Source organism: Chiloscyllium punctatum, chromosome 3 (genome assembly GCF_047496795.1).
Source record: "Chiloscyllium punctatum isolate Juve2018m chromosome 3, sChiPun1.3, whole genome shotgun sequence".
Lineage (NCBI taxonomy): Eukaryota > Metazoa > Chordata > Chondrichthyes > Orectolobiformes > Hemiscylliidae > Chiloscyllium > Chiloscyllium punctatum.
The window spans coordinates 76,793,783-76,807,396 of NC_092741.1; the positions used below are offsets into that span (position 1 = coordinate 76,793,783).

Below are 13,614 nucleotides of genomic sequence, written 5' to 3' on the forward strand. Positions count from 1 at the left end.
GATAAATTGAACTGAATTTATTTCAATGCAAAAGGCCAAACAGGGAAGGCAGATAAACTCAGAGATGGACAGGACTGGCAGCTTAATGTTCCAGGATATAAATGCTATAGAAAGGACAGAAAAGGGGGCAAGAGAGGAGGTGTAGTGGCTTTTTTGATAAGTGATAGAATTACAGATATACTTAGAGAGGATATTCCTGGGAATACTTCCAGAGAAGTTATTTGGATGGAATTGAGAAATAGGAAAGGGATGATCACCATATTGGGATTGTACTTTAGACCCTCCATTAGTCAGCGGGAAATTGAGAAACACATTTGGAAGGAAATCTCAGTTATCTGTACAAATAATAGGGTGGTTATGGCAGGGGATTGTAACTTTCCAAACATAGACTGGGACTGCCATAGTGTTAAGGGTTTAGAAGGAGAGGAATTTGTTAAGTGTGTACAAGAAAATTTTCTGATTCAGTATGTGAATGTACCTACTAGAGAAGGTGCAAAACCTGACCTACTCTTGAGAAATAAGGCAGGGCAGGTGACTGATGTGTCAGTGGGAGAGCACTTTGGGGCCAGCGACCATAATTCTATTCATTTTAAAATAGTGATGGAAAAGGATACACCAGATCTAAAAGTTAAAGTTCTAAATTGGAGGAAGGCCAATTTTGAAGATATTAGCTAAGAACTTTCAAGTAGTTGATTTGGGGGGGGAAATGTTTGCAGAAAAAGGGACAGCTAAAAAATGGGAAGCTTTCAAAAATGATATGAGAGTCCAGAGACAGTATGTCCCTGTTAGGGTGAAAGGAAAGGCTGATAGGTATAGGGAATACTGGATGACTAAAGAAATTGAGGGTTTGGTTAAAAGGGTAACTAGGGAGAGAATAGGACCCCTCAAGGTTCAGCAAGGTGGCCTTTGGGTGGAGACGCAAGAGATGGGGGAGATACTGTGTTTACAGTGGAGAAGGACATGGAAGATACTGAATGTAAGGTAATAGATTGTGATATCTGGAAAAATGTCCATATTACAGAGGAGATGGTGCTGGGTGATTAAAATGCATAAAAGTGGATAAATCCCCAGGACCTGATCAGGTGTACCTAAGAACTCTGTGGGATTCTAGGGAAGTGATTACTGGTCTCAATGACAGTCACAGTTGAGTTGCTGGAAGACTGGAGGTTGGCTAACATAGTACCACTATTTAAGAAAGGTGGTAAGGAAATGCCAGGAAACTATAGACCGGTGAGCCTGACATCATTGGTAGGCAAATTGTTGGAGGGAATTCTGAAGGACAGTATTTACATGCATTTGGAAAGGCAAGGACTGACGATGGATAGTCAAAATGGCTTTGTGCATGGGGACAGCATGTCTCATGAACTTGATTGTGTTTTTCGAAGAAACGAAGAGGATTGATGAGGTCAGAGTGGTGGATATGATCTATATGGACTTCAGCAAGATGTTCAACAACATTCCTCATGGTAGATTGATTAGCAAAGTTAGATCTCATGGAATATAGGGAGAAGTAGCCATTTTGAGACAGAACTGGCTTGAAGGTAGAAGACAGAGGGGTGGTAGTGATGGATGGTTGCTTTTCAGATTGGAGGCCTGTGACTAATGGTGTGCACAAGGATCGGTACTGGGTCCATTGTTTTTCATCATTTATATAAATGGTTTTGATGTAAACATAGGAGGTATAGTTAATAAGTTTGCAGATTATACCAAAATTGGATGTGTAGTGGACAGTGAAGGAGGTTACCTCAGAGTATGATGGGATCTTGATCAGATGGGCCAATGGGCTGAGGAGTGGCAGATAGAGTTTAATTTAGATAAATGCAAGGTGCTGCATTTTGGAAAGGCAAATCAGAACAGGACTTATACACTTAATGGTCAGGTTCTAAGGAGAGTTGCTGAACAAAGAGACCTTGGAATGCAGGTTCATCGTTCCTTGAAAGCAGAGTTGCAGGTAGATAGGATAGTGAAGAAGGCATTGGGTACGCTTTCCTTTATTGGTCAGAGCATTGAGTACAGGAGTTGGGAGGTCATGTTGCGGCTGTACAGGACATTGGTTAGGCCACTTTTGGAATATTGTGTGCAATTGTGGTCTCCTTCCTATCGGAAGGATGTTGTGAAACTTGAAAGGGTTCAGAAAAGATTTACAAGGGATGTTGCTAGGGTTGGAGGATTTAAGATACAGGGAAAGGCTGAACAGGCTGGGGCTGTTTTCTCTGGAGCATCGGAGGCTGAGGGGGGTGACCTTTTACAGAGGTTTATAAAATTATGAGGGGCATGGATAGGGTAAATAGACAAAGTCTTTTCCCTGGAGTGGGGGAGTCCAGAACTAGAGGACATAGGTTTAGGGCGAGAGGGAAAAGATATAAAAGAGACCTAAGGGGTAATGTTTTCACAAGGAGGGTTGTGTGTGTTTGGAATGAGCTGCCAGAGGAAGTGGTGGAGGCTGGTAGAACTACAACATTTAAAAGGGATCTGGATGGAGATGTGAATAGGAAAGGTGTAAATGGATAAGGGCCAAGTGCTGGCAGATGGGACTAAGTTAGGTTAGGATATCTGGTTGGCATGGACGAGTTGGAACGAAATTTCTAAAGGAGATTGCCAAAAGTGGTCTCTTAAGCCTGTAGCTGAGTGCCTGTTTTCTTGCTTGACTTTGTTGATGGGGTATACTAGCTTGCTGAAGGTCTGAATTGAAACAATATAGATTTGGCTACTGAAACTGTAAAGCTGCACATTAAGGTGAAAAAATTCCCTCCGAGATATTGAGTTATGGAACACATTTTTTTGGAGCTTTTTAATTTTAATGTACAAAATCAAATATGAAGCTGATGTTTACATATTATTGATTGATACACAGCCCACATCACTTTAACAAAGTACATTGAAATCAGAGTAGGATCTAATTTGTTGTTGAACATGTCCAGACAATATGCAGTTACTCAGAACTGAAGCAGAAAACAATATATGCATCCAACAACCGTAGAGGGCAACATGTTTCTACAAATACTGTAATTTCAATTTAATCAACTGTTTGTCAGATCTATTCACTAAATATTGAAAAATACTTTTATTAATGTCTAAAATTAACATTTGCAAACTTTTTTTTTACTTTGCACAAGACAATTGTTTTGTGTTGACTTTGTTCCCTGTTCACACTACTGTTCCCCTCTCATGCCTGGAAGCTTGAAGATGCCATGACATTACAAACCTTTCCCAGCAATCATGTTGGAAAATTCCACAATTAGCACGCAGCAAAATAATTTTCTCATCCTCAGCATTATAACAGTATTTAAAGTGAAATGCTTATTTTGTACTGATATTACAACAGTGTAGCAGGTTTCTAAGTAGACAACCCAGTCACCAACCACATAGCAATACAGTTGATACAGCTTAGTTGGATCATGGTTAATATGGTTCATTGGTCATAATTTCTAAGACATCAGTTTGGTTGCAATGTATATAAATACAAGTAGTCTGTAGAACTTTGCTTGTTCACTTCATGAAAAAGCACATGGTAAACATTTTTTAAAATCCTGATAAACATACATGATCAAATAAAACACATCATTGCACTATTTGGGTGTGACTTTATTGTGATCAAAATGACGCACAGTTCTTCTGACTTTTTTCCCCTTTAAAACAAAAAATAATGGATCATTAAACAGTCTTCATTAATACAGTAGCTCCTGTATTAAATGGAATGACTTTACTTCCACCATTTTCACAATCAACAGGCCTGGACTATATTTAGACCGATTAATGCTACCCTTACAACCAATAACACTGAAAGAGGATTTTTAAAAAAAATGAAGTTATAACAGCTTTTTCAAAAATAAAACCATCAGCATAGCTGATTCTAAATGCACTTAAACAGTACAGAAACTTCTCTTACGGAGGTAACGCACAGTAGCCACACTAGAGACAAAACATGTGTTGCTTTGCAGAGGATCTTGCTTTTCTTCACAGGCTGAGGTAACAGCTTTTGCATGCTTATTCTTGTGTTATTGGTTCACTGGGTCTTGGAACAAGGGCTGCAGGAGGCCTCGGATAATAACCTATGAAACTCGGTTTATCTGGACAAAACCTGGGGAACTTGTGGTCAAGTGACAAGTCTGCAAAATTAAAAACAAAAAGAAGTAGTACCTGGGGCTAATTTGACAAATTACTTTCATAAAATCAGTTTTTGTAAACATAGAAGTTATGTGAGAAGAACAGTACAACACATCATAAACTAAAAAATAGCAAAGTTCTAACGAAAGCTCCCATATTGCTGAAATCAAATGTAGCTACAAGACCATGATGGGCTGTCACTTTCCCAAGACATAATTCCATAAGCTGGATTCAATGATATACATGAACTTGCAGAGATGGCATGGAGTGAACCTACTTCATGATGGTAAGGCAGTGGCAGAGTGGTAATGTGGACTATGAATCCAAAAGCTCCAGGGATACGGGTTTGAATCGCCCATGGTCAAGATGGTTTAATTCAAATTCAGTAAAATCTAGGATTATTAAAAAAAAAGGCTAGCATTACACCGACTATTGTTGATTGCTGTAACAAGAAAATCTGGTTCACTGATGTCCTTTAGAGAAAGAAATATAATGGCCTTGTTTGGCCTACATAGAACAATGTATTTGACTCTCAACTGCCTCTGAATAAGCTACTTGGTTCAGGGACAAAAAGGAATAGGCAACAAATGCAACCTTGCCAGTGACACCCACATCACAGTTTGGGAGAAGATTTGTAGCTCGGGTGCTCGTTGTTGCGGTTCTGTTCGCCGAGCTGGGAATTTGTGTTGCAAACATTTCGTCCCCTGTCTAGGTGACATCCTCAGTGCTTGGGAGCCTCCTGTGAAGCGCTTCTGTGCTGTTTCCTCCGGCATTTATAGTGGCCTGTCTCTGCCGCTTCCGGTTGTCAGTTCGAGCTGTCCGCTGTAGTGGCCGGTATATTGGGTCCAGGTCGATGTGTTTATTGATAGAGTCTGTGGATGAGTGCCATGCCTCTAGGAATTCCCTGGCTGTTCTCTGTTTGGCTTGCCCTATAATGGTAGTGTTGTCCCAGTCGAAGTCATGTTGCTTGTCGTCTGTGTGTGTGGCTACTAAGGATAGCTGGTCGTGTCGTTTTGTGGCTAGTTGGTGTTCATGGATGCGGATCGTTAACTGTCTTCCTGTTTGTCCGATGTAGTGTTTTGTGCAGTCCTTGCATGGGATTTTGTACACTACATTGGTTTTGCTCATGTTGGGTATCGGGTCCTTCGTTCTGGTGAGTTGTTGTCTGAGCGTGGCTGTTGGTTTGTGTGTTGTTATGAGTCCTAGTGGTCGCAGTAGTCTGGCTGTCAGTTCAGAAATGCTCCTGATGTATGGTAATGTGGCTAGTCCTTTGGGTGGCGGCAGAACGAAGGACCCGATACCCAACATGAGCAAAACCAATGTAGTGTACAAAATCCCATGCAAGGACTGCACAAAACACTACATCGGACAAACAGGAAGACAGCTAACGATCCGCATCCATGAACACCAACTAGCCACGAAACGACATGACCAGCTATCCTTAGTAGCCACACACACAGACGACAGCAACATGAATTCGACTGGGACAACACTACCATTATAGGGCAAGCCAAACAGAGAACAGCCAGGGAATTCCTAGAGACATGGCACTCATCCACAGACTCTATCAACAAACACATCGACCTGGACCCAATATACCGGCCACTACAGCGGACAGCTGGAACTGACAACCGGAAGCAGCAGAGACAAGCCACTATAAATGCCGGAGGAAACAGCACAGAAGCACTTCACAGGAGGCTCCCAAGCACTGAGGATGTCACCTAGACAGGGGATGAAACGTTTGCAAGACAAATTCCCAGCTCGGAGAACAGAACCACAACACCCACATCACATTAGAAAATATAAACAGTGACATCTACTTGTAGATTCTCCCAGAAGTGCAAACATCTTTTCCATATCCATGCTTTCAAGGGCCTTCAGGATCTTATTGGTTAATCAAGTCACCTTTAACTCTCCGAACTCCATTAGATACAATCTTGGCCTGTCCAATCCTTTCTCATAAGATCCCAAAAGAGAAAATGCTGGAAAATCTCAGCAGGTCTGGCAGCATCTGTAAGGAGAGAAAAGAGCTAACGTTTCGAGTCTAACTGACAATTTGTCAAAGCTAAAAAAAGGGTGAAATAGAGAGGTATTTATACTAGGTTGAGAGAAGGTGAGTCATGGCTCCAGAAGCAAAGGTAGCAATAACGAGGTGATAATGACAGTGCATAGAGAGATTAGGAGCTGTGAATGACCAAGGCTGAAGCCAGTGTTATGTGACGAATATGTGGGAGATGGAGGGGATGGGTGAAGCAGAGGCAAAATGGAAAACAGGGAGAAGGGTAGCAAAGGGGGAAGAGGAGCGCAAAAAGGTGATGAGAGAGTGGGGAGCAAGAGAAAGAGAGACAATCAAGAAATAAGAGGTACGGAACAGTGAAAAATATATATTAAAAAAATAAATGAAATAAAATTACGGAGCAGAATGAAAACAGGGGGGTCGAGATGGGATAATCACCTGAAGGCGTTGAATTCAGTGTTGAGACCGGCAGGCTGTAACGTGCCTAGTCGAAGATGAGATGCTGTTCCTCCAGTTTGCGTTGAGCTTCACTGGAACATTGGAGCAGGCCAAGGACAGACATGTGGGCATGGGAGCAGGATTGTGTGTTGAAGTGGCAAGCCACGGGAAGGTCTGGGACCTGATTGCATACAGTCCGAAGGTGCTCAGCAAAGTGATCACCCAGTCAGCATTTTGTCACTCCGATATAGAGGAGACCACATTGGGAGCAACAAATGCAATAGACCAAATTGAAAGAGGTACAAGTGAAACGCTGCTTAATCTGAGTGTTTGGGGTCTTGGGGGGTGAGCATGGAAGAGGTAAAGGGGCAGATGTTGCACCTTCTACGATTGTATGGGAAGGTGCCGTGTGTGATGGGAGAGGTGTTAGGTGTGATGGAGGAGTGGGCGAGGTTGTCCTGGAGGGAACGATCTCTGTGGAATGCAGACAGGGGGAGGAAGGGAAGATGTGTTTAGTGGTGGCGCCGTGTTGGAGTTGGCAAAAATGGCTGAGGATTATTCTTTGCATGTGAAGGCTGGTGGGGTGAAAGGTGAGAATAAGGGGGACCCTATCCTTGTTCTGGGAGGGGAGGGAGGGGGTGAGGATCGTGGCACGGGAGATGGACCGCACGCTGTCGAGAGCCCTGTCAACAACTGTAGGTGGAAGGCCAAGGTTGGAGAAGAAGGAGCACACATTAAGAGCACCACTTTGGAAAGTGAACTCATCGGAACAAATGCGGCGGAGGCGAAGGAGCTGAGAGAAAGGGACCTGCTGAGATTTTCCAGCATTTTCTCTTTTGGTTTCAGATTCCAGCATCTGCAGTAATTTGCTTTTATCTTTCTCATAAGATGGTCCACTCGCTTCTGGGATAAGTCTGGTAAATATTGTCTGAACTTCTTTCAATACATTTCTATTCTTCCTTAAATACGGCGCCAAGAAGTAAAAACTAATAAAATTGGTCAATGAGACATAATGGTCCAATTCAGTTTGTATACTTCAAAATGGACCTACAGTATGACTAGTATTAGAGTATTACTAGTTTTTCCTCTTGGAGTGATCAATACTGTACACAGCCTGAAGTTTAACCTCCCTATTTTTATATTTAGTTCCTCTCACAATAATATTATTCTATTGACTTGCTGTACTTGCTCTTTTGTGATTCATGTACTGTGACGCCCAAGTCTCTCGACAGCTCAGGGCTCTGCAAGTTCACATCATTTAAATGCTTCTATATTCTCTCATACAAAATGAAAATTTTATGTGTTCCAATATTCTATTTGCTGTATCTTTGCCTGCTCATTGAACCCATATTTGCTTGCAGCCTTATGTTCTCTTCAGAATTTATTTTCCTATTTATCTTTGTGTCACTGGCAATTTTGCCAAAAAGATCTTTTGCCCCTTCATCCAAGTCGTTTATATAAATTGTGAACAGTCAAGATCCCAGCACCTGTGGCACACAACTTGTACATCCCACCACCTGAAAAAGACCCATTTATGCCTATTCTCTGCTTCATACAAGCCAGCTACGTTTCTGTTCATGCCAATACACTACTCCCTACAGGATGAGTTTTTATTTTCTCCAATAACCGTCAATGTGGCATTTTATCAACATCTTCTGGAAATCTAAGTACAACACACCTTTTATCCACAATACATGTGCTTTCCTCAAAGAAATCCATAAATTGGTTGAACATGATTTCTCATTTACAAAACCATGTGGCTTCGGGGAGAAGGCAGGACAATGGGTATGAGAATGTATCAGCCATGACTTAATGGGTTGAGTGGCCTAATTCTGCTCTTATCTTATGACTGATAGTCTTACGTTGACTCTGTCTGAATAAATCTTATTTAAATGCCCTGTTATAACTTCCTTGACAACAGCTTTTTGTTTCTTATGACAGTTAAGAACCTAACTGGCTTTCCTGCTTTCTGTCTCTCCCTTTCTGAATTAAGGAGCTATAATCGTTATCTTCCATTCTAATGGGACCTTTGCCAAATCCAGGGAGCTTTGGAAAATTAAAAGTAGCACATTACGACAAGCAACATGAATTCGACTGGGACAACACTACCATTATAGGACAAGCCAAACAGAGAACAACCAGGGAATTCCTCGAGGCATGGCACTCATCCAAAGACTCTATCAACAAACACATTGACCTGGACCCAATATACCAGCCACTACAGCGGACAGCTCGAACTGACAACCGGAAGCGGCAGAGACAGGCCACTATAAATGCCGGAAGAAGCAGCACAGAAGCGCTTCACAGGAGGTTCCCAAGCACTGAGGATGTCACCTAGACAGGGGACGAAACGTTTGCAAGACAAATTCCCAGCCTGGCGAACAGAACCACAACAAGTAGCACATTATCTCATTAGCCAATCCTTTTAAGACCATAGTTCATCAGGACACTGTCACATTTCAGTTTGCAGCTCCAATAATTTACGAAGTACAAATTCTCTGATGATTTTCATTCATTTCTTCCTCCCTCCCATGTCCTGATTTATGGCTGCTTCTGGGAGCTAACTAATATCCTCTATGGGGAATGATAGTGATGAAAAATACCTGTTCATTTCATATGCTTTCTCTATTTTCTATTCTAAATGCTCCAGACTTACTTTCTATATCACTAATGCACACTTGATTAAATTCTTACTATTTTACATATTTATACAACTTTCCTAACAGTTTACGTAGTTCTGGTTAGCTTTTTCCTCTCTTTATTTGAGTCATTCTTCCTTATTTTAAAAATTAAAAAGTTTCTCAACCTGCTGACTTGCCACCTTTTTGCACAATTATATGCTGTTTTCCTTGAGTCTGATAATATCTTTAATCATTCTAAATAACTTAGGAATTTTTCTGACTTTTTGGTATGTATCTGTTCCATGTATTCTGAAATAAATGTCTACAACTGCACCTCTATTAAACCATCCTTTACCTTGGTTTGCCAATTCACTTTAGCCAATTCTGCTTTCATGCCCTTATAATTGCCCTTATTTAAGTCAATAAAATTGTCTGGAGCTCACTTCTCTCTCCCTTATACAATATTTAATTCAATCATATTACAGTTGCTGCTACCTAGGGACATTAATTAATCCTATCTTGTTACAAAATATCAAGTGTAGTAAACTAAGTTTAGATCTGAAGAAAACTCATAGCAGACTTCAACACTGATTCTCTCTTCACAGATGTTACAGATTCGGTTGAGATTCTCCTGCATTTCTTTTAGTCTCCAATGCTCTCTGTTCACCTCCAGAAATACTGTTTAAAAATGCTGAAAACATTCTAAGAACTTTATCTAGGCTACCTCTGACCACCTGAATTTTTGAGCCCTTGTATCAATTCAAATATCTGATTATTATTGACTTGTTTCTTGAATAAGCTGTCATTATTTCTTTCTTCTCCATCCTAATGTGACTAACGTGAGGGGCATGTATACCTCCTCCACAAGTGACTTTTTGCTTTTATCATTTTACATCTCGACCAAACCACTTCCATCTCCATTTTTCCTGAACTTACATCATAATGTTGCATTGTGCTAATACCTTCAATAAGCAACACAGTCACTTCCTCACACCTTTTCTTAGTTTTCTGTCCTTCCTCAATGTCCTGTACCCTTCAATATTCAAGAACCAATCGCGGTCATTCTGCAACCATGATTTCAAAATTGTCTAAATCACACTAATTTATTTCTATTTATGCTAACAATTCATCGGTTTTCTATTGATTATCGTGTGCATTCAGATACAGAGTCTTTAGTCTTTTTGTTTTTTCTTCTTTTTGTAACCTCCAGTTTTATTTAATGACTGTTGATTTGTATTCTCTTTCTCTTCTTCTAAAGAACTGTTTCTCACTTTGCATATTAATATCTTTTGCTTTTTCTCTACTCTTTGATCCACTATGTCTTCCAAAATTTAATTCCTTTCCCCAATCATTTACTTGTAAATACTCTTAAAGATAGTGGAGTCAAGGGGTATGGAGATAAGGCTGGAACAGGATACTAATTAGGAATGATCAGCCATGATCATATTGAATGGCGGTGCAGGCTCGAAGGGCAGAATGGCCTACTCCTGCATCTATTGTCTATTGTCTATTGTCTATTGTCTATTCCCGAGTTATGCAGCTTGCAAGAACATCAGCCGCAGCATGGTTCAGCTGGTGACTGTCCAAGTGATACAGATTTCGCTTTCCACATATTGTGCCAAGCAATGCCCATGAACTGGAATCCACTTCTCCCAGACTACCTTTTGTGGCACCTATTCATCTCTGTAACGTGACTTGCTGTCTGCCAATTAGTATGCTTCTTACTTTGGTACCAGGCTCTTCATAGTGCCTCTGCAGAACCTCTTGTTTTGACCAGTCAATATCATTGGTATCTACATGGACCACAATGACTGTATTCTCCACTTTCCACTGTAAATTCCTTTCCAGCTCTGAGCAGATTTGCCAAACCTGGCATCAAGCAGACAGCACAGCCATCGGCACCCATGGTCTTTGCTGCAGTTATTGACTCAATCCTCCTGACCCTTTGTTAGCACTATATTCATTTTTGCTTCTTGTACCCTGGTGCAAATGGTCACTTGGCTCATCCACCCTACAGCTCTCAGTCTCACCAAAACAAGCTGAAAGCTGTCAAACTTGTTAGACAATTGCAAAGGCCGACGCTCCTGCACGCTAGGTCCTCTTACTTGCCTTACTAGCTGTCAAATTCTCTTGTCTGAGAACATGGGCAAAATCAGGGCACCATATCGTCAGAGGTACGATCGCCTCCAGGTACAAAGATTCCAGGAAATTTGTTTCCTTCTTTATACGTCACAATGTCTGTAGTTCAGCAACCTTTAGTTTGAGCTGAAGGTGCTTGAACTTTAAACACTTACCGCAGATATATTTGCCCTGGATCACACTGGCATTCAGGAGCTCCCACATACTGCAGCTGTGATATATTCCCTGTGCTGCCATCCTCAATGTGTTCCAAGTAGTTACTTAATTCATTCTATTCTGTATTTCCTTCTCTTTTTGTATATTATTAGCCTTACCACCAGTTGCTAAGTGAATCACTTCCCAGCCACTCATCAAATAATTAGCTATTTCTCTTATGGCAGAGTAAGAACCAATTCTTGAGGCTGTAAGTGTTAGAAAAAGGAAATAAAAACAAAAACAAAGGAGCACCTTTCCCTAAATCACCCAATTCCCAGCACTTTATTGCAATCTGCATTCAAATGCATAATCATACTAAGTTGGCTAGCGTATTATCCATACGTTATTAACACAAAAGGCCTAGCTAACCAAGTTGCAGAGAAGCTGGTTTTAGCTGGATCTTTGATTAATTAAGCCCAGCTGCTCCTTCACCAGTGACCTTGTTAAAACTCTGCTTAAGGCTGACATCCTTAAGCTAAACTGGAGGTTCAAGTAAATTGCCAACTACAAACAAATAAATTTAGATTTTTACAACAAGATTTATATTCTCTTACCAACTGCCACCAGTGCTGATTTTATTTTCAATGTTATGATAGTACAGGTCAAACAAAGCTATAGAGTACAATGCTGAGTTGTTTATTTCAATAGATGTTTTAGTTTAAATGAGAACTTACTGGAATGAATACTTTAGATAATGTGACTGAAACAATTTATTATTCTGTGCCTTGGAAAACAAATAGGGGAAATAAATTTGGTCTTAAAGTGCAGCTGTTCTTAAACGTTTTAACCACACAAAAACGAATTGGCAGAGCTATCACTTGTAACCAATATCCAAATATATTCTCCATTAGTCATTCTCCTATCCATGGATAACGGCCAGTGCTTTATAATGCCTGGATGAGAGCAACTGAAAATCATTATATATCACTGTTTCACACATAAACTCACTAATAAGCAAGTTAGCCATCTAAGAACATCAATAATTTTATCTTTTTTTTGTAGCAAAATGACAAGTTTGTTTTAGTTGAATCAAAACCAAAATGAACTGATACATATTGGTAGAGAAAATTCAGCACCCATGCCACAAATCAAAATTATGTGCAGCCCCTTTTAAATATTAACTGCAACCTGTGGTAAGAATAGCAGTGGGGTTTGGTTTTGGAGGGAACAGATCAGGAGGAAGCAAAGCAAAATGGGACAGTAGTAGGCGAGATGACATAAGCAGGGCCAGTGTATCAAGACTCCAAGTGATACTACAAGAAAAATGTTTAAAGAAAGCAAATATTTATCTTTGCTGTATGGCCCTGTGTGGCTCCAAAAACATCAACACTACCCATTTCTCCAGTAGTTGAAACTGGATCCTAATATACTTAGTTTGGATGGGAGTGTTGTCAATCGATTTTAAAAGATGTGGTTAAAATTTTAATCAAACAGTCAAATTTCCAATAGATGTGCTCTCTGCTCTTCACTTGTTTTTCAGGCAATAAACAAATTCTGCCAGTTGTAAAGCCTCCTGCAGCCTCACCCTCTTTATCTTGTCCTAATCACCAGCAAGGAAATAATGTTATAAGTAACTCCACAATTTAAAATGTTAATCAGTCATTTAATATTGGACATCTTTGCTCCAAACAGGTCATTGATTATATTACTGAATACATTTCAGTATATCTGTAGAGAGGTCTGAGCAAGTCAAGAAAAGCAATTCTTTCATTGGAAAGGAAATATGAGATTGCAGATCCAATTTCAGCAGAATGATTTCTACAGATGTGGGAAAACTTGAATGCAATTTTGCTAAGAATTAGATATGTCATCTTCCGAGTGACACTTTCTCTCAACCTTTCACATAATTTAAGGCTCTTCTCGCATCCTTAGTCCTAGTTTATGGATGATTGTAGAATTTTGATTCATGATGAGTTTTGTAATGCCCTTCTGCAAATTTGCAAATAATTTGAAAAGAATGTAAACTGCATGACCTGCCCAAATCAGAATTCATAATGACTGATCTGACCAAGTACACTATCTATATTTAATTTAATTTAAAAATGGATTACACTGAGCAATAAGCGATAGATAACTTTTAAGCTGAAGATTTTAACT

The 13,614-nt window shown here is 40.2% G+C and overlaps 1 protein-coding gene across 2 annotated transcripts in view; it reads right to left on the reverse strand.

Annotated features, from left to right (window-relative positions):
- Positions 1-2,764: 2,764 nt before the first annotated feature.
- Positions 2,765-13,614, reverse strand: part of nt5dc1 (5'-nucleotidase domain containing 1) — a 554,582-nt gene continuing 543,732 nt past the window's right edge. Inside the window, exons 12-13 of one of the 2 annotated variants that reach the window (XM_072555641.1) lie at positions 6,013-6,118; positions 3,987-4,109 (exon numbers count right to left, since the gene is read on the reverse strand). In XM_072555641.1, coding sequence (XP_072411742.1) covers positions 6,033-6,118 — 86 coding nt within the window. In that variant the 3' untranslated portion in view covers positions 3,987-4,109; positions 6,013-6,032. Of the gene's footprint in view, positions 4,110-6,012; positions 6,119-13,614 lie in introns of both variants that reach the window. The other variant, XM_072555633.1, reaches the window with a different exon arrangement.